The sequence below is a fragment of the Protomyctophum parallelum genome (genome assembly GCF_964188405.1).
Source record: "Protomyctophum parallelum genome assembly, chromosome: 18".
NCBI lineage: Eukaryota > Metazoa > Chordata > Actinopteri > Myctophiformes > Myctophidae > Protomyctophum > Protomyctophum parallelum.
Window position 1 is genome coordinate 33,012,127 of NC_139716.1, and position 26,590 is coordinate 33,038,716.

Here is a 26,590-nt window from a genome sequence, read left to right on the forward strand (position 1 = left end):
ATTGTGCAAATCTGGCGTAAACACAGCACCCTGCACTTTCGATATGTTTCCATGGCCATGGTATAGTCACCATCAATCTCTCATGACCTCGTCACAATTCACAAGGCAGGGCAAACGGTTTGCCCAATCACACACACAGCTGCACACCTCTTAAGATGTGGTCTATGTCCTTAAACTCTTTCCACTCAAGAGACAGACTTGAAGATGGCGGCAGCGACAAAGATCATCCTGCATCTCATGTTGCTTCTATGGGGAGTCAGGGGAGAAGGTCAAAATCAAATACCACTTGAAGTTCAGTGGTTCAATGGTTCATCGAATGATTTAATCATGGCCGACGTCGGAGACACTGTGACTTTGAACTGCTCCGTTCCACATGACTTCAGGAGCTACTACTGGTACAAGCAACGTTTCGGAGATAAACCTGAGCCATTAGCCGTCCGGAACAGTGTGGGAGCTACTATATTCAAGAAATTTAACAATTCCCGTTTCTCTGTGGTCATAGGGGAAAGAGAAGATCATCTCAAGATCTCGGATGTGCAAATGTCAGACTCTGCAGTGTATTACTGTCTGATGCAAATATTTTTGTTTGACATTCAGTTCAAAGAAAGGATCACGCTCCATGTCAAAGGTTCATCGTCCGGCATCCAAGCGATTGTCCAGCAGCCTCCAGAGCAGTCAGTCCAGCCTGGAGACTCTCTGAATTGTACCGTCGTCCACACTGCTGGGACTGACTATGCTGTGGCCTTGTGTGGGGAGATGGTGCCCATCCACTATGAGGAAGGTGAGGAAGGTGACTGTCGTGACTGTCTTCACCAGCTGGAGATGCTGGTGACTCTGTCCATCATCAGAACTGGAGTTGTGCTTGGCATCATCTTCATGTTCACCATCATCTACATGGCCAGAAAATACACCTGCCAATGCCATGTTGAGGAAAGATAAACAAAGAAAACCAATATTTTCTTGTCACTCAATTTCAAATGTTTTCTAATGCCAATATTTTAATAATTCCATTTGCATTCAAAATAGCTTCTGTACTATTCAATAGTCTTGTTTATTTTTTCCATATTTATTATACAACGATTTGTCTTATTATTGTCAAAAAGTTGCAATTAATTTTTTTGCATTTCTTCTATTCACATTGTTCAATTATTGTCTTTCAAATGTTCATTGACTTTACTTTACTGCGTATATACGTATAGGTGTCATTTTAAAACAAGGTTCACTGTGTGCACAATGTGATGTGAGATGTGTTGTACCAGCAGACCACATATCCTGCGTAATAAACCTCTTCTTTCTATGAAAACAGAGTGTAAAGTTCCTATAGTTGTCTCTACATCTCTGAGCCGGGAGGGCCTCATCACTGTCCGCCAGCAGCCAGCACTTTGACAATGTGGTGGAGATGTTGGTTTCGGTCAACAGCGCAACAAGAAAACAATAAATTATTAAGAATGACACGCAGTAGTAAGTAAGGTTTTAAAGCTACATCTCAGTAGACACATCCACCGTCGTGTGGATGTGTAGTGCCCCCAAACAAGACCTAGCTATAGCCATGACAGCTCTGCCAATCCTGCTCAGTAGGTTGTGTGTTGGTTTGCTGAGTGGGAGGCTGGGGTTCTACAGTACTACAGATGGGTCATACTGCTGAATATTTAATTGTTTATGCGTAGTGCCACACTGCAACATGCACCATGCTTATTTATAATCACAAGTTAAAGGTGAACATATAGCAATATACGTTGTCAACTAATATTAGGATGATACGTGGTCCCGGGAGAAGCGTCAAATCATCAAGATCTTGGATGTTCAAATGTTAGACTCTGCCGTGAATTACTATTCACTAGTCACTATTATGACATTCAGTTCAAAGAAGAGATCACGCTCTTCGTCAAATGGTCATCGTCCAGCATCCAAGCGATCGTCCAGCAGCCTCCAGAGAAGAAACCAGGAGATTCTGTGACTCTGAACTGTACTGTCACACACGACTACTGTCCACACTGTACTGTGGCCTCAAATAACAGGTCGGACGATGAGGAAGCTTGGTGACTGTTGTCACCAAATGGAGATCCTGGTGTTTCTCTCCAATCGGCAGAACTGGAGTTGTGCTCTGCATCGTCCTCGTCTTCACCATCGTCAACATGGCCAGAAGATACACCTGTCATGTTGAGGAAAGACACCAAATATTTTCATGTCACTTCATTTAAATTGTTTGATTGAATACACCTCCTCATCCTAACTATCCAGCCAATATGGCATACAGTAAACGTACATAGCTAGTAGCTACATTGTGCCAGCTTGTGGACAGATGCAATTTGTCTCTCACTCGTTTAGCTTGCTGAACTTCATCGTCTGATGTCATTTTGATAATGCTGCTATTAATAATAATTGCATTTGCCTCCAAAATAGCTTTATTTTAAACAAACTTGAGGAACAACAAATATCATTATATGATTATTTTCTATAGGCTACTATAGTCTATTGTATCATACAATGATACATCAAAAGAAGTTTCAATTTCATGTTTTTCAAAGGTGCATTTACTTGCGAGAAGTTTAGTGGCTAGTGGTTTCTCTCTACAGGGGGGCCACGGGCGCCTGGCTCATCACGCTCTTCAGCCTGTAGCCAGCAGCTTACTATTGTGGTAGATAATAGTTTCGGTTCCTCAACATTAGAGAGAAAACAAAGCCAAAACCAGGTGTATAATAATAAGGCAATATGATATGCCCATGTGTATAGGCTATAGGCTACATACAAAATAAGATATGTGTGTGTTATTCATCTAACAGTAGCATTAGGCTGCATTGAAACTATAAACACTATATGCCAGATCAATATTATATGACCTGGCATCTGTCTACATAGGCTATAACATGCTATAAAGGCCTAATGGTAGGCCTATGCCTATACCTTTATGATATTTTTGCCTTTGCATGTGCCTGCAAGGCGAGGTGAGATACCTTTGGTTGCTTTGTAGGCCAACATCAGTGTTTTTACCCCCCCATTAACGAGCAGCAGTTTTTGCACAATCTCCGAATTAAAACAATACCAGCAGGGGGAGGGATCTCACTTTAGGCAGATTTCAAGCCACTAATCAATACAAAAGTCTGACTAGGCTACAGTGGGCCCCGCGGCCTACTTCAGTAGAGCACATAATTAAGAGATGTCATTTATTTGTACACATTGAATACTCTATAAGTGAGAAATGTCATGTTTAAATTTGATGTTTGCATTGACTGAAACATTTAAGAAAAAAAGGTTTTGAGATACAATCTTGAAACTTTATTTAGCAAGATAGTTTCTGTGGCTTTGATGCCATAGGCCTATACATTTTTGTTCAATCAAAACATGTCTGTATTATTTGTGGAAGAAAGTCTGAGCAACGAATGTGGAAGGAAAGTATTTACTATTATTTACTAGTATTAATAGTATTAATAGTATTTTACAGTTCACGAGGAAAAAGAGAGTGATGGACTTTATATACGGGCCCGGGTGCTATTCATGATTCACGATTGCCCTCTAGTGACGGGCTTTGGTACTGCACTAGACCAGTTAGTAAAAGCTTCACTTCCTGAATCCTGAGCTAGCCAGTGTGTGTTTGTGTGTGACGACCATATACTGTAGGGTCACGGGAGTCTGTGTCAAATCCAGTAGTTTAGTCTTCGTCCAAACCTTGGAGCAGTGAGATTTATCCGTGAGTATCAGATGGTTATATGTGTATTGTTATAGAATGGGGGATCTTGACATTTGAGGTTGACTTGAGGGAATTCTTGTTGTTTTCCATGTTGCTACATATGCTTCTAGACAAGTCCATGTTACGTGCTGTCTTGTTGCCTGGAATGATAATTAATGGGTTTATGTTCCTGTTTCTGGATAAATGTAAAAACATGATGTTTGTCCCGTGGTTGTAGAACAGACTATAGGCCACAGACAGTATAGGCCTACTATTGGACTTTGTCTTTACAAGTAGCTACATTATACTGACCTGTAAGAAAGATATTTCATAATTCATACTTCCTGTCATGTGTACTGTAAAGCAGCCCTGGGTCTTCAACAGGGGGTCCGGGACCCCTAGGGGGCCCTCAGAGGCCATCAAGGCAAAATAACCAAAACAAAAACATTTATAAATTTACACAGCACTAATGACAGTGCTGTGACTGTCAAACAGGTATATGAAGTAATGCATGGAATCTAAAAACAAATTGAATCTTCAACACAATTTATTACAAGGGCTAATGGTAATTCAGGATTCCAATTGAAAAGAGCAAATACAGCAGCTCTACAAGCTCACATGTGTAACTGCGACACACGTTTTGAGCTTGTAGATCGGCTATTTCTGCTACTTTTGTGTGACATAGAATAACGATCGTAGGGCATTAAAATATGGAGATTGCTGCCCGACAGTATATGCAATGTGGCCTTCTGGAGTGAGTGTGGAAATGTAGTTGCCCTCTGGAGTGAGTGTGGAAATGTACTGGCCCTCTGGAGTGAGTGTGGAAATGTACTGGCCCTCTGGAGTGAGTGTGGAAATATAGTGGCCCTCTGGAGTTGGTGTGGAAATATAGTGGCCCTCTGGAGTTGGTGTTGAAATATAGTGGCCCTCTGGAGTTGGTGTTGAAATATAGTGGCCCTCTGGAGTGAGTGTTGAAATATAGTGGCCCTTTGGAGTGAGTGTGGAAATATAGTGGCCCTCAGGATTTGGTGTTGAAATATAGTGGCCCTCTGGAGTGAGTGTGGAAATACAGTGGGCAGTGGCCATCTGGAGTGAGTGTGGAAATATAGTGGCCCTCTGGAGTGAGTGAGTTATGTTCACTGTTCAGAAAACCAGGAAATAGCTTGAAGCGGTATCTGTCTGCTATAAAGCGAACAGGGAAGCAAACCGCACGGCCGCAAACCATGTGGCTGTGTTTCAGGTCAATGGTGACATTGTATTGTTGCAACATTGTCAGAAACAATCAGATTATGACACTGCATTTTTGAGTGGGGCAACCACTCCCTTACGGAGCTATGTGTGTCGGTGGGTAGCTGGCTGGGTGCCTGGGTATGAGCACGAAAACAACATGGTTGTTTTTCACCACCTGTGCGCAACCTAACGCACACACAAATACACATGCACATATTAAATGTATATATGATGCTTTCGGGTGTGCCAGTACAGTACAGTAGAGGGTACAGTAGAGGAACTGCTGCACAGTAACTCTGTCATTTCTCAACCATTTCGGACGCGGGGCGGCACGTGTCCCCTGGGAAACACCCACACGGAGTTGCACCACTCACTTCACACGGGTGTGATTTTTTGTAACCTTTTCTGTATGGGTTCAAAATGTTACAGCAACTGAGCTGTGTAAGAGTTTACAGAACAGATGCACTGTAGTGTGTGGATGTTGAGAACCATGTGGAAAAGATCTGTCTGGAAGTTAGTAGTTACTTTACAAATACTTACTCAGGTCTTTTAGTCCTTTGGGAACATTGTTGTGTTCATACTGCTCATTTTCAAGCATTGTCAGGTTGATTTCATGTAGCCTGTAGTCCTGTATGGTAATTAATGATGCTGTATGCAAGCATAATGCCTTTGTCAGATCGATATTAGTGGTTGCTTACTGTAATTATTATAACACACACACACACACACACACACACACACACACACACACACACACACACACACACACACACACACACAAATGCTCATTGAAGTCCTCTGTCGACATCCCTAGCTGGGAGCCAGATAAGCTAGCCAGTTCTACACAGTCCTTTCTTGTATGGTATACCCCTCACTAACAGTTTCTGCCTTGGTCTTATCCTTGGTCATCCTCTCCAGCTGTTTCCACCTACAGTAGTCCAGAAGGTAGTAGTCCAGTCAGATAATCCAGCGGTTCTCAACCTGTGGGTCGGGACATGCAGGGGGGTCCCCACATGATTTTTGGGGGTCCCCACCCAGATGACAGTGACGTGACAATTTAAGGACTTGTTTACTTTGGACCTTTTTTAATAGCAGAAAACCCCCCCAAAAAGACCATTACTGCATCAAAAGTAATCAACAAACTATTCTATAAAAAACTGGTCAAACATAACAACCAAATAATATTCAGATAATTTAAGAAAGAGGCAAACATTTAGAAAATAGCTGATCTACGCGAGGCGTTGTGAGCTTGTAGTGATGTAGTCGCATTCATTCTTGGCTTAGCGCCCGCACAACTCTCTCTCTCTCTCTCTCTCTCTGTCAGAGGGAGGAGGACCCAAAATGCACTGCGATTTTGGTCAACAACATTCGAGGGCTTTAAAGCGTGATTTTAAAATGACCGATTAATCGATCCAGTGTTGCTTTTTAATTCTTCTGTTTTGTTTTAGATCCGGAGCTGTTCATTAAACGTTTGACACGACGCCCGTCCGTTTTCCATCTGTGTGTGTGAAGAGTTGCAGGAAACCACCATGGTTAAAACAGCTGAGATCAAGTTGTACACAATAGGTATGTAATGTTTTCATTGTAAACATTTAAGGCCTATTTATACTCCATTTATTATTATTTACTACCCTGAGAGATGTGTTTGGGTGAGCGGTGAGCCGATTCCCACCGCGGCGTCGACGTCATATTGTAGTTCACCGTATCACCTAAAACTGGAGTATGAATAGGCCTTTAGTCAAAATGGGTACATGGGGCCAGATTCACGAATCTAATTTACGATCGGGGGTGTAAATGAACTGCGTAAATTAGTGTGTATAATCCGTACGATCAATCTCACCTGTCATTCACAAATGGCTGTAGCTCATTTTTGCCTCACAGTTACGGGACTCGCTATTTTCGAAGCGTTTCGCACCGTTTCACCACCCATTCTACCTCCATAAATGGTAACTGGAAACTAACGTGTTTCTGGTTGCTCCGAAATGGACAGATCTTCAAGCCTTCCTTCACTCCTTGCTGAACGTTAATAACTGATGAAGTTACATTCACGTATAATGAGAAAGAAGTTAATTTGTACAGTTCAACCTCACGACCAAATGCTATTACAAGTTGTCAAGGATATTATAAAAGCCCTTCCTACTGAAGAATTGCGCACTGCACCTTTGCAGAGGTAAAAATCAAATCTGATAATTTTCATGAGAGCTTTATTGTTTACTGGGGTGATTGATTCCCTGCCCTCCGCTGTCCCACTACATCGGATTTGGAAATGAAATGGAATAATGGACATGGACACAGATTTCATGGGACCAGAGTTTTTCCTTTATTTACTGAAGGTTAATCAGTTTTTGGATTTATCATTGTTCTATACGTTTTGTAATTGTTTCTTTCTTTTCCCCCCTTTAGATCCAGAGCATCTCAAAAAACATTTGACACCCAGGCCTGAGTCTGACGACATCCATCCTAAAGTCTTCCATCAGAAAAGGAAGAACGGAGTTGTAGCAGTGATGCAGACCACCATGTTGAAACCAGTGATCAAGTTACACAGACTTGGTATGTGATGTTTTATTATAACTTTAAGGAATATGATCTGAATGTCTTAGTACTGATGTTATACACTGTCCTACTAGATAGATAGATAGATAGATAGATAGATAGCTTTATTGTCATTCAGCAGATACATAAAATGCATAAGAGAACGAAATGTCGTTTCACTGGCTTTTAGTATGCTAGTTAAAAGAGAGCTAAAATACTATTAAAATCTAAAATCCACATAAAAACAAATAAATTAAAAAGCACCATTAGTTCATTGAGAGATAGATACTGTATGTATAGATACTATGTAGAATAGATACTATGTAAATAAGTACTGTGAAAATGGGTACGGCACTGACTCTGACAACGAGCATGGTGGCTACAGACAGCCCTACCAATTGGTAGGGCTGTTGTCTCTTATATGAGACGACAGCCCTAACAATCGGGCTCAGCCCTATTGGCGCGATTGGTTGAGGCCAGTGGTCAAGTTACACAGACTTGGTATGTGATGTTTTATTATAACTTTAAGGAATATGATCTGAATGTCTTAGTACTGATGTTATACACTGTCCTACTTACACAGAGTGGGGTTCAATCCTCGCTAGCTGCATATCACTGCAATACACATACTTATGTTTTTGATCAACATTATTGAGGGCTTTAATGCAAGATTAGAATGACCAATGAAATTATTTGGGGCTGTTTATGTTGTTATTATTATTAATATTTTCTATTGTATTTCCTTTTTAGACCCGGGGCTGTTAAAACAACATTTGACATCCAGCTCTAACGACATCCATCCTAAAGCCTTCCATCAGAGGGTGAAGAACAGAATTGTAGCAGTGATGCAGACCACCATGTTGAAACCAGTGATCAAGTTACACAGGATACGTATGTGAATTTCTGTCAATAAGAACATCATAGAAGCCTCAATCAATCAATGACTTTACTGCCTGATTGGACTAAACTTTCATGATTGGGGCCAATTCCCCCCCGCTCCTCTGTCCGCGACCACACGACAGACTGTATCAAATATGATTGACTGACTATGGTAAACGATACAGAGACACCTCCCCAACAATATCACAGAGACAGTTTGTTTATTTTTGGACCACAATTCTTATAATATATAAGACGATTTAAGATGACCCCATGTTATTCTCCTTAGAGAAAAACTTCAGTGAACCAGGGGATGAGCGATTGCGTCAGGACTTTGGCTCTATACTAATAGTATAACGCTTTACAAACACATCAACCAGCCCAGGCCCTTTCGCCAACCCCACCTATGGTATGGCCACTGATGACGTGGAGGAGAGAACACGCCCACAGCGTCCCCAGGGGGAATCGAACCCAGGACCTTCTTGCCTTGAGGCGAGGAGGTCCCAGACCTTCTTACCGACTGCGCCACCGTGGCCCCCAGTGTCTGATATTGTTATCATATCATTCCAGGTCCGTCTACGGAGTCCAGACTGCAGGTGAGGATGAACTCTCCAGACACAGCCACACCTGGCTCTATTCGACAGAAGGAACATGGAGACCACCAGGACCTCGGTAAGTTGCATGCTCTCTGTTTCTTTACTTTGTCCTGAGTCCATCTGTCAAGGATGCAGACAACAATGCCATTATTTCAGAATAAAACTCTATGAAAACATATTTCAGAATTGCAGTGTTGATTTTGCAGACTAAACCTATGTCAATTTTCTTTTCCGTTAACCACCTTTTTTTTTCACTGACAAACTAAATAAAAACTAAGCTGCGATGACTAAAACAAGACTAAATATATTCATAATTTCATCAACAAATAAAAGCTAGACTGAAATGTTAGGGGAGATTAGTGGAGAAGAGATCCAGTAGAACTGAAAGACAGTTTAGTCATAACAGTCATTTTATGTTCGGTTGCACTTACAACATACAGTACATACATTTTAGTCTGTAGACTTAGTCGACTAAAATCTAAAACTAAAACATTTCAGATGACAAAAATATTCAATCGTATTCAAAAGACTATAACTAAAACGAAATCGAAATTGACTGTCAAAATCAACACCGTCGTTTTGTAATGAAATTAACCTAGCTCTTATCAGCTCTGTGTTTTCTACCTCAGATACCCGTCCTGTCCTGTCCTCGGTTAATACGGAACGGCGCCACGGCTGTGACGAATGTGGGCAAAGCTTCACTAGAAAAGCTAGCCTCGTGGACCACCTGAAGATTCACACCGGAGAGAGGCCATTCGGCTGTGATATATGTGGCAAGCGTTTCGCTCGGCGCATGCCCTTGAAAAGACACAAGCGCGACATCCACACCACAGAGAGACCTTATGGCTGTGACGAGTGTGGGCAAAGGTTCACTCAGATCGCGAAGCTGCGGATTCACCAGAAAAGACACACTAAGCCCTGCTGTGAACAATGTGGGAAAACATTCTCACACAAATCTAACCTCAGACATCACATGATGATTCACACCGGAGTGAGGCCGTACAGCTGCGAAACATGCGGGAAGAGTTTTGCTCAGGGCACAAGCCTTAAATTACATCGGCGTGTCCACACCGGAGAGAAGCCCCACCAATGTGCCGAATGTGGGAAAAGGTTCGCTCAACTGGGTAGCTTAAAATCACACCGGAGAATTCACACTGGAGAAAAGCCCCACCAATGTGCAGAATGTGGGAAAAGGTTCAATAATAAGTCTTACCTCAAAGCACACCAGCGGATTCACACCGGAGAGAGACCGTACAGCTGTGACCAGTGTGGGGAAACGTTTAAATTCACCAGTTATCTCAATACGCACAAGAGGATTCACACCGGAGAGAAACCGTACGACTGTGACCAATGTGGGGCAAGCTTCAGACAAAGGCAACACCTCGTGGTTCACATCAGAGTGCACACCGGAGAGAAACGTTTCACGTGTGACGAGTGCGGGAAAACGTTCAACGAAACATCTCTGTTCGACGAACACAGGAGGATCCATGCTGGACAGGAGCCCTACCACTGTGACCAGTGTGGGAAGGAGTTCGCTGCGTTGACCAATTTCAAAAAACACCTGAAAACTCACAATTTAGAGAAGCCTTACTCCTGTAACCAATGTGGGCAGAAGTTCAAGGCTTTAGCTCATCTCAGAGTACACCACAGAATTCACACGGGAGAGAAGCCTTTTGGCTGTGACCAGTGTGAGAAAAGGTTCAGCACAAGTGCAAGACTCAAATTACACAAGACGGTACACAGTGCAGAGAAGCTTTACGGCTGTGACCAGTGTGAGAAAAAGTTCAACTTCAGGACAAATCTCAGAAGACACTTGGTTTCTCATACCGGAGAGAAGCCTCACGGCTGCAACCAGTGTGGGAGAAAGTTCGCTCAGATGACTTATCTAAAATCACATCAACGAAGTCACACTGGAGAGAAGCCCTTTTGCTGCATCCAGTGCGGGAAGTGGTTCGCTACATCGGGCAATCTCAAGTCACACCATGTAACTCATACTAGACCTAAAAAAGAGAGGCCTACTACTGTTGTGTTCACTATGGCACCCGCGAAGACACAGGCCACCATTCATTTTCAGCGGAAGCCAGCAGCGACATGAAGATGCAAAGATGCATCCGACGTTTGTAGCTACTGGCTCACACTAAAGGTCCCCAAAGTAGTGGACATTTTAACAGCGATACGATACGTATCACAATACACGATATGATACATGGACGATATTTGTTCATTCATGGCGTTACAATACAATTCAATTATTTAAAATCGGTAGAGTAACTATTTAGCAAAGAAATTTACGTTTTTAAGGAAATATATATTAAAAAAATTAATATGGATATGTAAACAGTGATTCTCTGGCAAATACATGTACATTTACATATTTGTACAAACCCATACCTTGACATGAACACAGAGAATACACACATTTACCAATAGACCAAAGTGTAGCGATATTGAATGGAATAGTAATTAAACCCCTCTTTCAGTTACTTTTCTTCCCACACCTTCCAATCGACTGATGCCTTGAATAAGAGCTCAATCCTGCATGCTTCACCCAATCAGTTTAAATTAAATGCAAACATATCCATCAATGCATCACATATCAAATGAGATTAATTGTTTTTGTTAAAAAGTGCCAGCTAACTCCAATAAGATTCAGATCTTATGTCCTTTAAAAAAGAAAGAAAATATAAGCTAATAGCTATGGTGTGTGTCTGAGACATGAGTTGCACTAAAACAAATTGAAAATAATATTTTATTTGCATTTATTAATGATTAAATATTTTGCATTTATCCATTAAAGCATTATTTATTTGTATGTGTCGTTTTTCAAATTGATTTGGAAACGTACTTTTCTGACAATATATTGGTCAAAAAACAACGGCGATAGGTGGTCTAGGACTCTGCAAAAGTAAATTTTGTAGGACATGGTCATTATTCAAAATAAACGTGTATTGCGATACAATAATTGTATCGCGATACGTATTTATCGTGAGGCTGTGTGCAATACCCCGCCTATGCTAAATCCGGTGTATTTACATTTAATATACGGTGTCCAGTCTGAACAAACAAATTAAAGCACCCCATTCGACCGTTATCTCTGTATTGGATAGGTGAAATCATCCGTTATCAGCACCTTGGAATACGGCCAATATGGTCATACTGGCATACTCACTGTTTCAGTATGTCATTATCACCTACATATGATTCTCTCTTGTTGACACCACTCTGTGGTGTTAAACACCGTGTTCACCTCCAGGCGGGTCACAGTGCCACAGTCTCCAGCAAAACGGTACAATGTGGCTGAATGAATCTGTGGCTTCTGTGAATGACATGAAGGCTGTCTTATAGCGCAGAACCACCTGGAATTATGAGAATATGACATAATAAAAGTCATACACTGCATGACTTTGATCCTGTCTCTGTTAAGGTGGATACAGACGTTTGTAAATTTGTTTTGTGTCATTTGTGAAATTATCACATCTACAATCTCACCACGCATCTCGATGTGATGTGAGATTGTAGATCGGTTATTTTCACTATTAGTGAAGCTTTGAGGCACAGGGCTTTGACAGGGCTTGAAACTGGCACAGCTAAATTACTTGAGTCTAAAACAAAGGACATGTTTTGTGATTTCAGTTTTTGTTCATTTTTTTCCACCGCATTCCATTTCAGTTACTTTGTTCTTAAAACAGCACGAGATAACTTTTCTCTTCTACTCCGGAAGTCCGGATTTGAACCTGGTTTCCTGTGCAGTTGCTGATATATATATTGCCTGCTTGCTCAGGGGATGAATTGGATCTTGACCATCAGGTCAACATTCATGTCAGATCCTGTGTCTATGTGTGTCTTTGACACAAACTAAATGTCTCACTTGAAGAGCAGTGAGACAAGTTATATTGTATTGGCATACCTTACCATACAGATTGGTCAAAATTACATTTATTTAATTAAACAAAATTATTTCCGTCACCTAAAAGTGTTTTATTTTTTTATTCTAGTTTTCGTTTTCACGTTGATTTAATTAACGATGATACTCTGGACATGTACCTACCGTCATAGTTCCATTTGCGTACGTGTCCTTTGGGTCATAGGTCACGACAACTCCATAAAAGTTGTTCTGTTGGGTTCCTCCATGCTGCGCTCCACAGAGCAACAGCAACGCCACTGCTATTCAAGAGACACTCATGCTTTACTGAGGGAATGTAAGATCCACTATCGTGTTTTATACACACACACACACACACACACACGCACACAGTGCAGATAATGACCTGGTATGAGGAAATGTTCTGTCTTTCTGTCAAACTGTGTCGGCCTGACAGATCAGCTACATATTACTACATACACTTACTGTTTTAGACAGTATACAGTAGGTAAAGATAGACTATCTCTGTTAGTACAAATATAATTTATGAAAAGCTACTACAGTGAAGTCTGTTCACAGAAGTTGTTGTAGGATATGTGGGGATTATCTGACGAGGTACCATTTGAGGGGGCAAAACCTTACATATACTAAATAATACTAAATTGTTTATAGGTTCAATATAAGTCAAATAATATAGCCTTTCCACAGGAGTATCTTTTTATATTTTTCCAAAAAGAATACAAACAGCCAATAGCATATTACAAAGTTATCCCCCTCACTGGGGAAAATTCCGGGAGGAAAAACGGGCAGTAGTCCAGTGTTCCCTGGGGGGGGGGGCAGCTCATGCTCCCTTCTATGCAGCTCATGCTCCCTTCTATGCATGAGGAGTCCAAGCTGCTTCTTCTAACCTGACAGGGAGTTTCCCCGGTTGGACGTAGCGTGTGGAAGGAACACGTTATTCCAACCAGTTTCTTTCCCCTCAATCAAGCTGTCTAACCGGTCCGTCCATCCTTCCGTGTCATGGCATTTTCTGTTCTGCAGAAGACTGATCCCATGACCTTTCCTCTAGTGCAGTGGTTCTCAAAGTGGGTGCCGTGACGCAGGTCCAGGGGTGCTGCAGAATGCTTTGATATTTGGAATGTATCAATGTCACTTCAGTTCAAACTATAATGTGATAGTTCACTTTAAAAAAAAAAGGAAAAAAAACCTTTGATCATTTTATTGTCTACTCAGGCTTTTGTGAACACCCCAGACAGTTAAGTTGCTTGATTCAGTATTTAGATATTTAATATTCATTTTCACTGCCTCCCCCCCTTCCTATAGAAACCAATTGTAACTTTATTACCCATGGAAACTTCTAATCGAAAACACCTGTTCTTGGTTATGACTGATATTGTCCTAATATGTGAGGTGCCTGCGTGTTTCTTCTAATCAGTCATTTATTTTCATATATGATACAGTGTGTGTATGTATGTATGTAATATATATATATATATATATATATATATACTTACTTCCTGGATATACACAAGGACTGTCTAAAGAGGACGAGATGCAAAGACCGTACTGGCGACGCCATGTTGCTCCATGGAAGAAAAGAAACATGCGCAGTTGAGACCCGGAAGTTGTACACGCACAAATTTGGGCATGTACAACTTCCTGGTCTCAACTGCGCCTTTCTTAACACAAATCTGGGCTGGGGGTCCCAGGACCCTAGAACAAAACCTTTACAGGTGGGGTCTTATAGTCTCTCGAATGTTTCATTTGCGAGGACCACCTCAACTGTGAGAGTGATCAAATGGAACCAAAGGGTCTAAAGTTATTTTAAAACTAAAGTTTTAAAATAATTGTAGTGGAGTAAAAGTACAATCTCTGAGATGTAGTGGAGTAGAAGTTAAAGTAGGCCTACTGGAAATTGGAAATACTCCAGAAAAGTACAAATACCTCAAAATTGTACTTTACAGTTAGTTAGTTTTCCACCACTGGACATCATGGATGCATGGATTAAAGTTCTCAGTCGCCAATTTCAGTCTTTTTGATTCCATAGCAGCCATCATCATGTCTTCTTTGGAGGCATGTTGCACAGCGTTAACCTGCTCTCAATGCAACGGCAACAACTCGCGAAGAGGGCTTGAGAGCTTGCAGATCGTCTATTTTCGGTTATTTTTTTTAGAGCATTTGATGTGGTCAAACTAGCAATATGTTTTGATTTCTGAAGTATCTTCCATAAAATCTGTAATAGTCTCGGTCGGATATTTCATATGAAAGCAAAGGTTAAAGCCTCAATTTGCGATTTCTTCCAGCTGGTTGACAGTGGGGACAATACTGATGCATCCTTTTACATATTGTATTGATTGTTTAGGAATCAGTGCTAGTGTGCGGCTCCTTTCATGCACGTCTAACAAATCACATATTTAAGGACTTGGTCATGCAAACATTTTCAGTTGTGAGATTTTATTTTGCTTAATCCATGTGGATGGATCCTCCTCACAGCCTCTCTCCATGTGGATGGATCCTCCTCACAGCCTCTCCAACACGTGCTTTAGGGTCCTTCAATGAAGTCCTTTGACTGGGGACTGAAAAAAACTAAACATAAATACTTGAATAAAATCCCATTATTTGTAGTTGGTACATCATGGATGAATAGCGTTGTCATGGAGGTAATTTTAAAGGACAACAATGTCGTCATTATAGAGCACTGAAGTCTGACGTCAATATCGGTAGAGGGCGCAAATCCACGTTTCATGTACTTTTTATTTGCATTGTAATCCTCATAGGGGGATTTTAGATTGCCTCATATAAGAACTGTTTGAAAAATAAACAGGCCGCTTCACTCATATGGATATGAAGAATTAACTGACGCTAACGCTATTGTTACTGCTACTGACATTTTCGAAACAGACTGTATCATATATGAGTGACTGACTGCCGCAAACGATACAGAGACACCTCCCTGAGAATAACGCAGAGACAGCTTGTTTATTTTTGGACCACAATGCTTATATGAAACGAGTTTAAGATGACCCCATGTTATTCTCCATAGAGAAATGACTTCCGTGAACCAGGGGAATCAAGGGGGTGAGCGAGTGACGTCAGGACTTCGGCGCTCTATTGCTCATAGATGAGCACCAAACACACAGTAGTCAGGGCTTAACTCATATAAAAGGACAGTGGAAAGTTCCATGAGGTTGTCACTTAGCCATGATACAATGTACCATTTGATTTGCCAACCTGTTTTTTTGTTTTATTTTGTGTTCATAATGAACTAGAAAAAGGCCTCCTGATGGCGCTATAAAAGGCAGATGTGAAAAATACAGGTCAAAGGTTTGTCCTTGGCCTCTAGGGAGTGTGCATGTAATGTTTCAAGCACATCGGTGCAGTTATAGGTAAAAAAAGGGTGAAAAGCTGCCTCATGGTGGTGCTATAACAGGCCGTTCTGGAAGATTTGGGGCAGAGGTTCATCGTTGGCATCCAGGGAGTGTGTGTGCAAAGTTTGGCATCGACCGGATTAGCATGCGTGCCGGAGATTAGCTGTTAACAGACGGACGGACAGAGTTCAAAACATATACTCTCCCCATGCCTTCGGCTGGTGGAGACAAGAAGTAGAAGAAGTGAGTTTTGTCATTGACTAACAAATGCAAAATGTTATACATTACCTCATTTATTCTTCGCAAGTTGTTGTTGCCGTTGAAGTCTCTTTTTCTTGGAGCTTGCTATCTCAACCATCTGCTGCTTTGCGGCCATTTGCCTGTGGGGACAGATTGAAAGACATCAACAAAGCTCACGCACGTACACACGGTTGTAGGGAATTACAGTAGGTTAGGGGTTGAGAGACTCATAGCAGCAGTTGCAATTAGAAGGTGCCAAATGTGATTCTGGTGTGTGTGAAAAACAGTGACAATAGAAGATCTACAAGCTCACAGCACGTCATGATGATGCGATGCATTTGCTTGGAAGATAGATAGACAGTCTACTCTATTTTCCCTATTCATCCTACAGCAAAGTACATATAGGGCTTGAGTGGTTAACCCCTTTTGGTGATTTACCCCCTCAGGCCGGGAACCCATTTTTGGGTTCTGTACAGTATGTACAGTATTCAAAAATGTAAAATATTTGATGCTGCTATATCAATATTTGAAGTTTTTCAGAAAACTTAGGTCAGGATTTAGAGGCGTTTTTAGAATCGGTCTCAGGCCTAGCAGCAGTCTCTTTGAAAACGAGTCATTTTAAGTTTTGCTCATCATTTTGTATGGATGCAATGCAAGTCTTGGGCCATTAGCAAGACTCTTCTTATGGCAGTGACCCCCAGTTTGATATGCATTCTTCCACTATGTACACTATTTAAGTAGTTTTGAGAAAAGAATGCCGCTATTTGTCCCATGGTGACTGCAAAAGATTGGTGCTATATATGACATAGCACTGTTTACACAACGCTGTACCCCCTCCAAACTGTATATACTTTCCCCCCAGTTTGAGCACTTTTTATTTAGTTTGTTTTACATAAATCTTCTCTTCTGGTGCATGGTCCCTGGCACATAACCTTTTCAGGTGGGAGTCTGTGGTCAAATAAAAACACATATCCATTTTGGGGGTCCTTGACCACAGGTCGATGTGATCACACGGAGGGGTGAAGTCAGGAAAAGGGGATAATACATTGTTGTATAAATGTGAGATGAAGAAAAGAGCCAGTCGTACTTGTTCTTGAAATTTGGAGGAACAGGGAGAGGTTTGTCGAATCCGACTCTTCCGGTGAGCCAGTAGGTCAGTGCTCCCTGAAGAGACACACACACACACACACGACACCATCTCACTCCACTAGCCACAGCATATCGCACAACGGTATACGATGGGCTCAAACTTTGACTCATTTGCGTGGAAGTTACGTTTGAATATAATGTAATTTAAATTAATTACAATAGACCATAACCGTTTGGGCATAATGTATGACGATATTATTTTTGAGGGGCGCTATATCCCCTCCTATATAGAGGGTATGCGCATGCATAAAGTGAATGGGAAATCGAGTGGCAAAGTGACTTGGCAAAGTGAATTGAATGTCGTTTAACATAATTTAATGCAATCAGATTGACTTTTCTGTTTGAATGTAAGGGCTATCAAGGCCAGAAAAGTTTTTTTGCCACTCAGGCGTTCCCGCATAACTTCCGGGTATGATGATGATGATGTCATGCGCATATTTACCCACTATATACAGCTTTAATGTCTGTGTTGTCTGAACAAACAAATTCAAAATGCCATTGACAATGAACGGAGAACTAATTAAAGGGCTTAAAGGGACACACAAAAATATATGTTAATGATATTTAGAAGATTTAGTCATTTAGAACATGTAGTCCAGGAAGTAAGTGAGCCCAGTTTCCATGACATTAGAGACACTGGGCTCACTGCTAAAATCTAAAATATCTAAAACCACATATTACACACATAAAGGCCCCCAGGAAAGTGTTAAATCTTCTAAACATCATTAACATAATTACTGTATATTGTTTTGCAAAAAGGGTGAAGTTTCCCTTTAAGTGGTGAAGGGAACGTCCCCTCTGTTTTTGTATTTTTCACTAAATGGAACCCAGGTTGAAACCCACAGGAGCTCCAGTACCTTGTCTTCGGACTTCCCTCTCAGCTGGACCTTGTATCCCATCTTCAGCTCCATCAGGATTTTGACCATGCACTCATGGACCTGGATCCTCTGGGCTGCAATGGCATGACGACACACAAAGCTGAAGTGCATTTACTAATGTACTGTACTTACTGTAAGTACAATTTTGAGGTATATATTTTTACTTTACTGCAGCATTTGCAATTCTCGTAAGTACTTTTACTTCTACTACAGCTCAGAGGCAAATACTGTTCTTTTACTCCACTACAATTCTCGTTACTAGTTACTTTGAAGTAACTATAGTAGGCTAACTATAACATACATGCGTCAAACAGCCCTTATACTTTCTCTATTTAAAAAAATAGCCACTCCCAATGGGAGTCTGCATAACTTTGACTTTGACAGAGAAGAACACTAAACCCAGGTGATTTTCACCTGGACAATTATGTTCATGTGATTTTCATAATGTTATTGATGTCTGAGGTGGGTGGGTCCTTGGGTAGCTTCATGATGCTCAGTGACATCATAGAAGGTAGGTTTGTTTGTCTGCCCACATCCTTGTTTCTTTTCTACCGGCAGGTATTCGGGGAATTTCACCCATGTTTAGTGATAGAGTGAAAACCCATACTCCCACAATGGCCATCTCTTTTCTTTTCTTTTTTACCATTCTCACATGTCAAAAGAGAAGTTCCCATCTCCATTATTCGTTTTTTTTTAGGAATATTTTTAATTTATACTCACATTTGCACAGATTTTGCCCAACATGATAGTTCTTTTGGCTGAATGTTCATGTTGAAATATTAAAGAGTACTTCAAATTGCCATGTATTGCTGTACTTTTTTTATGGAATATATTACATTGGTGCGGGTTTAGTGATGGTGTAGTTAAGTAAAACATGCAGTCCTTTCCCCACCACTGCCTATACAGGTGGTAGCCAGATGGACACATGATGAGGGCGCAGGGGCGGCCTTAAGGATCGGGAGGCCCCGTTCATGACGTCATAATTTTAATAATTAATAATAAAAAATAAAAAAATATATATATTTTTTTGTCAGTGTGTATTATCGGACTTCAAAGCATGAACAGCATACACAGCCAAGTAGAAAATACACAAAAGCAGCTTGCTTGATTTAGTATAACTGGAAGGCAGCATTGGCTATACAATGATGCAATCGCAACTGTCAGCGCTGCTAGTGCAGTGAGTGCACACACTGGGAAGTGGGAACAATTACAACCAAACAACACACTACACTATTACTACTACTACTATTTATTTTTTCAAAAAAGAGGACTCGAGGCCCGTTTCAATTGAAACGATTGAAACATATATAAGGCCGCCACTGTGATGGCGTACAGTAAACAGATGGTGCAGGCTGCATGCTGGCATGGCTTATATACGTACGCATTCCACTGGACTCCATGAACGAGGCAGTGGTCACTGTTTCTCCAAACAGACAGTAGCGAGGCATCGTCAGACCTACCACCCCTGATACACATGGCCCTACAGGATGCGCACGCACACACACACACACACACACACACACACACACACACACACACACACACACACACACACACACACACAATCACAATGCAAGTCAGGGCAAGGCAAATTTATTTGTGAAGCACATTTCAACAAGCCAGTTCAATGTGCTTTGAAAGAAACGCATTGAACCCAGTAAGACCCATGAGGCCGATTCGACCCATTCTAAATCATAAGTTCTCAAACGTTTTCGTGCCAAGGACCCCCCCCCCCCCAAAATTATATGTTATTGGCCCATCTGAAAATGTTTGGTGCCAGGGAACCCCACAGAAGAGGATATTTGTGTTAGAACAATCTAAATCATTCAAATATGTTTCCCTTTCAAGATCTTTCAGTTATTTTCTGAAATAGCGGAAAAGCTTGCAGTGCAGCACAATTAGAGTGACGCCCTGTGAGCTTGTACATCCACCATTTTTGAGAACCGCACTGTTCTAAACCACTGTTTTAAATCTGTACTGTAGCTTAACATCTTTGTATATCTTTTGCATCTGCCCGTTTGAATGCAGCATGAGAGCCTTTTGAAAAACCTATAGGCCTACCGTATGTTGCTATTATAGCTCAAATCTAAAATGACGCAGATGAGATGCTTTCCTTGTTTAAATGGGTTAAATGACATTTGAGTGTGTTTGTGTGTGCGCACGTGTGCCTGCGCATGTGTGCGTGCGTGTGCGTGCATGCATGCATGCGCTCGCTCACCGGAGTGCAGTCCGATGCGTATCCTGATAGGGACGTCGGGCATGTGCCTCATCTTGAAGACACCCACCGCGCTCAGGATGTCCAGCGACATGTTGGCGATCTCGGCGGCGTGGCGGTTCCCGTTGCGCACCGGTATGCCCGACGCCACCATGTACGCGTCGCCTATGGTCTCCACCTGCGGAATGCAACAAGGGGGAATCGCCATTGATTTTTCTTACATTTACTTTTTACATTTTTATCCAACGATTTTGTATACCCCTGTGGTTTTCATATCAAGGCCCATTATTTAGACTGCATTTAAGCCACGGACCACCACTTGATGAGCCTCTCAGACCCAAAACGAAATAAAAATGTTTTGTTATCGTTGGATGTGATTTTGTCCACCATTCCATGCTGTATTGATGTTGGTATACCATTGGAGAGATAACAGGCAAACATGGTTCAAAAATAACAATTCTTCTATACATTCTCTAATTGTGTCGACTTCTTGTAAATTAAGTAATGCAGATGTTTACAATAATGTACAATAATGTAACTCTTGAGAGCGTAAAATTAAACCAAATGGACCATTTTATGCTCTCAAGAGTTAAATAAGAGTCCATTCCATTTGGTTACCAACTCTCCATCATTTAGCTGGGGACTATAACCTGTTGTAACCCATTTTTTCACCCAGTGTCAATTATCTAGTGTAATCCTGGGCGCTATACACTCCCTCTGCCAACCCGCCGAACCCGGGGAGAGCAACGGACTGACCTCATACTTCAATGCATGAAGAGTCACGTGGCAGATTATTTCAACCAGTTCCTTTCCCCTCTAGGCACCCTGGCTGGTCAGGGGGAGGCAGTATAGAGACCAGGATTACTGCATGCTTTTTTGTTAGGGTAACTACCCTGGCCCTCACAAGTATTTTCATGCAAGTAGAAACACAGCACACACCTTGTAGACGTCGTGTTCGCCGATGATGGCGTCGAACACGGTGTAGAGGTCGTTGAGTAGGTTGACCACGTCGATGGGGTCGCTGTTGGCCGAGATGGCGGTGAAGCCCACGATGTCGCTGAAGTACAGTGACACGTTGTCAAAGTCCTCCGGCTCCACCTTACCGCCCGTCTTCAGCGCCTCCGCCACCGACCTGGAAGCATGAAACACACACACTAGGGCATTAAGCCATTCTGACCTGAGATCAGATTCATACGAGGTTTCCACTGGACACACACTGGTCTGATTAACCCATTCTGACCTGAGATCAGATTCTAAAAATGTCAGTCGTTCTTTGATTTTTCAAAAATAGCAGACCTACAAGCTCGTAGCGCGCCACTCGGTGAATAGGTATTCATTAAACAATGACTAGAAGTGAATGCCCTAACACACAAACACGCTAATGCTGATGCGGTCACGCGGACAGACGCAAAGACACAGTCTACCATGCATTGTCAATGGAAGCCAGCGACATGAAGATAGAAAGATACATCCGACGTATAGCTACAAAGCAGTTGAAGCTTAGCTGGGTTCAAGTTCCACGTGCAAAGCTACAACTGTGGCTGCAATGACCCCCACGTCACTATACGGACGAACGCTTGATGACGATTGTACTTGTACCTGCCCGTGTAAACGCACCATAATGCTGCATGTGAACATGGGCATGTGTCATGAACTGTGTACCTTTATTGTGTAGTTATGTTCCTAGTGTTTCCTTTCTGCTCTATTTGTCGTTGCCTGCCTTGTCTCACCAGTTTGTAACTGCAATTGTATTTCACCTGTGTCCTGTTTAGTGTCAGCCAATCGTGTGTTGATTGTAGTTATGTTGCACCTGTGTCTAGTCTATTTAAACCTCCCTGTGTTCAGTCTTCCCTTGCCAGTTTATAGTTGTTGTCACAATGTCACAGTGTCCTGCCGATGTAAGTCCGATCCAGTTTGTGAATAAATCATCATTGAACTTTATCTGCCTGCATGCCTGCCTATCTGGTTCTGCATTTGGTCCAACACACAGTGACAGGCAAGACGCGAAGATACAGTCTACAATGCATTGTCAATGGAAGCCAGCGCTGTGAAGATACAAAGGTACATACATCTGACGTTTGTAGCTGCTGCAAAAGCTACAACACTACAAACAAGTTGAGCTGCAGGGTTCCAACTTCAGCTACAAAGATGCAAAGCTATATACAAATGTCATTTTAGATTTATACTCAAAAACCATTAATTGACTGTACAAAAACAGCAGAATATACAAGCTGTATACGAGCTTGTAAATCTGCTATTTTTGATGTCCAGCCTTTGAGGGTTTGTGTGAACACAAACATTGTCCTGTATAACACAAACATTGAATTCCATGCGGGTCAACATGCGTTGTGTAGGAGTGTGCATGTTGTTATGAACTCACGGAGGTAGCATCTGCGTGAGCAGCCTCTCCGTCTTCCCCTTCTCCACCTCCAGCTCCTCCGTCCTCTCCTTGATGAGCTCGGCCAGGTTGGACGAGTACTGCTCCAGCATGCGCAGCATGGAGTCAATGATGTTGTACTTCATGCTTCTGTTGATTTCCTTGAACTGCCAGAGAGGAGAATGAGCTTGTCTTGAGCAAAAAGCCAGCTGTCTACAAGCTTAACCCATTTTGACCTGAGATCAGATTCTAAAAATGTCTTCTACATCCTGACAGTTTTCTGAAAAAGCTATGTTTCTATGTCAGTCGTTCTTCGATTTAAAAAAATAGCTAAAGCATAACATAATGCTAAAGCATAACATAATGCTAACACCAAAAGGGGTTCCTGCCCCAAAATGGGTTTTAAAAGAGATTTTGGTGTAGGGGGGGAAAAGTGGTTGGGTCCAAATACAGACCCCTGGGGGACTGGGGTCCAGTGTTGACTAATAGTATGATGAGAAATGTTCGGCGACTACCTTTTTTCACTCGCGAAAACTAAATGAAAACTAAGCTATGATGACTAAAACTAAGCCTAAATATATATATCGCCAATTTCGTCAACAAATAAAAACCAGACTAAAATGTTAGACAGGGACTAGTGGACAAGAGATCCAGTATTATGTAAAAGACACAAGTCATTTTACACATGGTTGCATGCTGAAAATAGCCGATCTACAAGCTCACAACGCGTCGCCGTGCCATTTTCAGCCAGTGTAAAATCAGCCATTATACGACGGCATCAAGGCCCGCCAAAACACATTTTAGTCGACTAAATCAACTGTCTTATTTAGTCGACTAAAAACATATGACATTTAGTCGACTAAAACTAGACCAACACTAAAACGTTCCAGGTGACTAAAATGTGACTAAAACTAAAATAAAAAAATCAACACTGACCCGGTCAAAGATCTTCTCAAAGTTGGGTCTTTTCTCGGGGTTCTCGTGCCAGCAGACCTGCGCGAGCAAGATGCAGGCCCGCGGGGCGAAGTCCGGACTCAGCACGGGACGGCACAGCGGAGAACCGCCCTTACGCAGCCTCTCCAGCACCTCTGGAATGGAAGGACATGAAGGAGTTTGGGATTGAATTATATAAAGAAGAAGCTCTGCCGTGGACGTGGTCCTTGTGGTTGTAAAAGCTGTCAACAGGTGCTCGTTGGTGAGGGTTCGAAAATGGTGCTACTAAAGGAGGTCCTTAAAGGGACACGTACGCGACCAGATCTTTTAACCCATTTAGGCCTGACGTCGAAATTTAAAAAGAATTCGGAAAGATTTCAAGTACATTTTAACGATTTTTCAAAAATAGCACCTACAAGCTCGTGAGCTTGTAGATCTGCTATTTTTCAATAGCTAAACTATAACATAATGTTTAAAACACCAAAAGGGGTTCCCGTTTAGAATGGGTTTTAATGATGTTTGGGAGACCAGAAACACTTTCCTGGTGATGTGGGTAATATGTGTTTATAGATATCTTTGTATTTCAAAGTGTGATGTCCATGATGTCATGGACTGAACTTCCTTCCTGGACCAGGGGGAGGGCTGTCTTACTTCTCAGTAAGACAGTAAGACTTTAGTTACTATAGTTACTTTGTAGATTATTATTATTAAGACAAACTAACCACTTCAGCGCTATATACAGCTTGTAGAATGTCTATTTTTATAAATGTTGTGAAATTGGACATTCTGCACAAGACTTTTGGTACTGGTATATTTTGATGCAGATGCCAGATACTTTTGTATACTTTTACTCGTGTATACATTTTGTACACAGGACTAGTATTGATACTTTTACTTAAGTAAAACATGTATAGTCTATAGTATAGTATACAGTCTACTAATTCCATCACTGACTGTGTACCATGATGAAGAGTCCTCGTTATGTGTATACCAGTGGTGGTAAAAGTACTCAAATGTTTTACTTAAGTAAGATTATCAATACTGTAATGTAGATGTACTCTGTAATACTCCGTGTACGGAGTCCGTATACAAGTAGAATTCCCATATTCAAAATTCACTCAAGTAAAAGTACAAAAGTATCAGCTTCAAAATGTACTTGAGTACTAAAAGAAAAAGTACTCGTATTGCAGAAAATAGCCGAAATGTATAGGGTTAAAGTGGTTAATGTATGTTTTCTAAAATCTCCAATGTAACTATAGCTTTGAAATGTAGTAGGAAGTAAGTAAAAGTACTGAAAATTTGAAATACTCTACTGCTAAAAATACCTAATGGTTTTTCACGCTCTTAGACCATATCCGTGGTCATCATAATGGTCATATACCTACAGTAAAACAATGGGATACATGACATGTTGGGTATTTTTATATCAAGTCCATAAAAAGCCAATTTTAATAACTTCCTTTTGAACAAAAACTGCTGCGTGATGACATAACGAGGCCCGCATTTTATAAAAATTTAATCATGATTTCATTCACCTGTTTGATTCACATTTCTGCAAGTTCCTCCAAGCATGGATTACAGAACTACTCCTTTGTTCATCTTATTCAAGATGACATCCAGACAGTGTCTGTCTGGATGTCTGTCTGTCTGTCTGTCAACCTAAGACGATAGTGTGTGGATGTCGCACACGCTGCCACTGTATCAACTTTCACCACAGTCCTAGTCCTACTACAATGTCACAACCGCCAAGGGAGGTGGAATTTCCCCGTGAAGCGTCCATGGTTTTTGACCTCACAGGGGCTGAGCACCTTCCTGATGCCCAGCATGTTGCCCCCAACGACCCGCCTGAAGGTCCAGGGGTTCTGGTTGTCCCGTTCCCTCTCGGCCCGCTCCCCGTGCATGGCCGCCAGGCTCCCCCTGCTCACCACCTTGGCGGGGAAGGGCAGCTTCTTCGCCACCTTCGTCAGGGTCGGCTCCTCCTCTCCGAACTCCACGCCGCCTCCCCACCTCCACGACGGGCGTCACGTAGCGGTCGACGGCGCCCTTACCCTGGATGTCGCGCAGTCTCTTTCCCTCCTTTTTGGGGGGCGTCTTCGAGTTGGGCACCTTGTCCAGGAACTTGAGTTTGGGGCGTCCGGGGAGAACGACGTCGCTGAAGTCCGGCGGTATTTCGAACGACTTCAGGCCGACGGAGAAAACCTCGGGGCGACGCCCGCCGGCTCTGCGGATGCCGGAAAAACGGCCAGCCGCCGTGTACCTGATTACCGGAATCATGGCTTTTTAAAGGACTACAGTGTGGACATCGATCCGTAACCGCGAAAACATTACGCGTGACCGGTTGACGACATAGTAGGAGATAAGAGATTTAGGAGGTAACAAAATCACACGCTAGAAAGGGCCACCGCCATTTAGCTTATAAACAATCATCTCTCTTTATGCCCACATACGGAGATCACCATAATCATCATCATCAGTATGACGTCATTGCCCTGTATGACAAGCATTGCACGTGAAAATAATTATTACACATGGCTCCGTGTTATGGCTCTCGTTGCATCTTGTGTGTCTGTGTCCCTTCCTTTATGTCCATATATGGAGATCCCCGATGTCATCAATATGACACCATAGACTGACTGACCGTCATGTCTAGACGCTATAGACGTC

General features: G+C 42.0%; 3 protein-coding genes across 4 annotated transcripts in view; 1 reads left to right on the forward strand and 2 right to left on the reverse strand.

The window, feature by feature from the left end:
• The first annotated feature begins 3,576 nt into the window (after nt 1-3,576).
• LOC310875429 (uncharacterized protein) lies at nt 3,577-11,131 on the forward strand. Of its 2 annotated transcripts, XM_083788657.1 has the most exons (6): nt 3,577-3,688; nt 6,346-6,463; nt 7,301-7,447; nt 8,180-8,320; nt 8,879-8,980; nt 9,534-11,131. In XM_083788657.1, exons 2-6 carry the CDS (start codon nt 6,427-6,429, stop codon nt 10,997-10,999), a joined length of 1,893 nt encoding a protein of 630 aa, XP_083644783.1. In that variant the 5' UTR covers nt 3,577-3,688; nt 6,346-6,426; the 3' UTR covers nt 11,000-11,131. The 2 variants fall into 2 exon arrangements, with proteins under 2 accessions (XP_083644783.1, XP_083644784.1); XM_083788658.1 differs by lacking the exon at nt 6,346-6,463 and having other exon boundaries at nt 3,596-3,688.
• Nucleotides 11,132-15,259: 4,128 nt separating this feature from the next.
• Nucleotides 15,260-26,590, reverse strand: part of LOC310876097 (retinal guanylyl cyclase 2-like) — a gene marked incomplete at its 5' end in the record, with an annotated part of 30,567 nt that continues 19,236 nt past the window's right edge. The window contains 9 exons of the mRNA XM_083789543.1: nt 15,260-15,342; nt 16,423-16,514; nt 17,462-17,538; nt 18,381-18,475; nt 19,783-19,881; nt 20,620-20,794; nt 21,556-21,748; nt 22,997-23,160; nt 23,930-24,081. Coding sequence (XP_083645669.1) covers nt 16,424-16,514; nt 17,462-17,538; nt 18,381-18,475; nt 19,783-19,881; nt 20,620-20,794; nt 21,556-21,748; nt 22,997-23,160; nt 23,930-24,081 — 1,046 coding nt within the window. The 3' untranslated portion in view covers nt 15,260-15,342; nt 16,423. The remainder of the gene's footprint in view (nt 15,343-16,422; nt 16,515-17,461; nt 17,539-18,380; nt 18,476-19,782; nt 19,882-20,619; nt 20,795-21,555; nt 21,749-22,996; nt 23,161-23,929; nt 24,082-26,590) is intronic.
• Nucleotides 25,663-26,200, reverse strand: LOC310875617 (large ribosomal subunit protein uL16m-like; the record flags this gene model as incomplete). Its single annotated transcript, XM_083788905.1, has 2 exons — nt 25,663-25,925; nt 25,975-26,200. 2 exons carry the CDS (start codon nt 26,198-26,200, stop codon nt 25,663-25,665), a joined length of 489 nt encoding a protein of 162 aa, XP_083645031.1.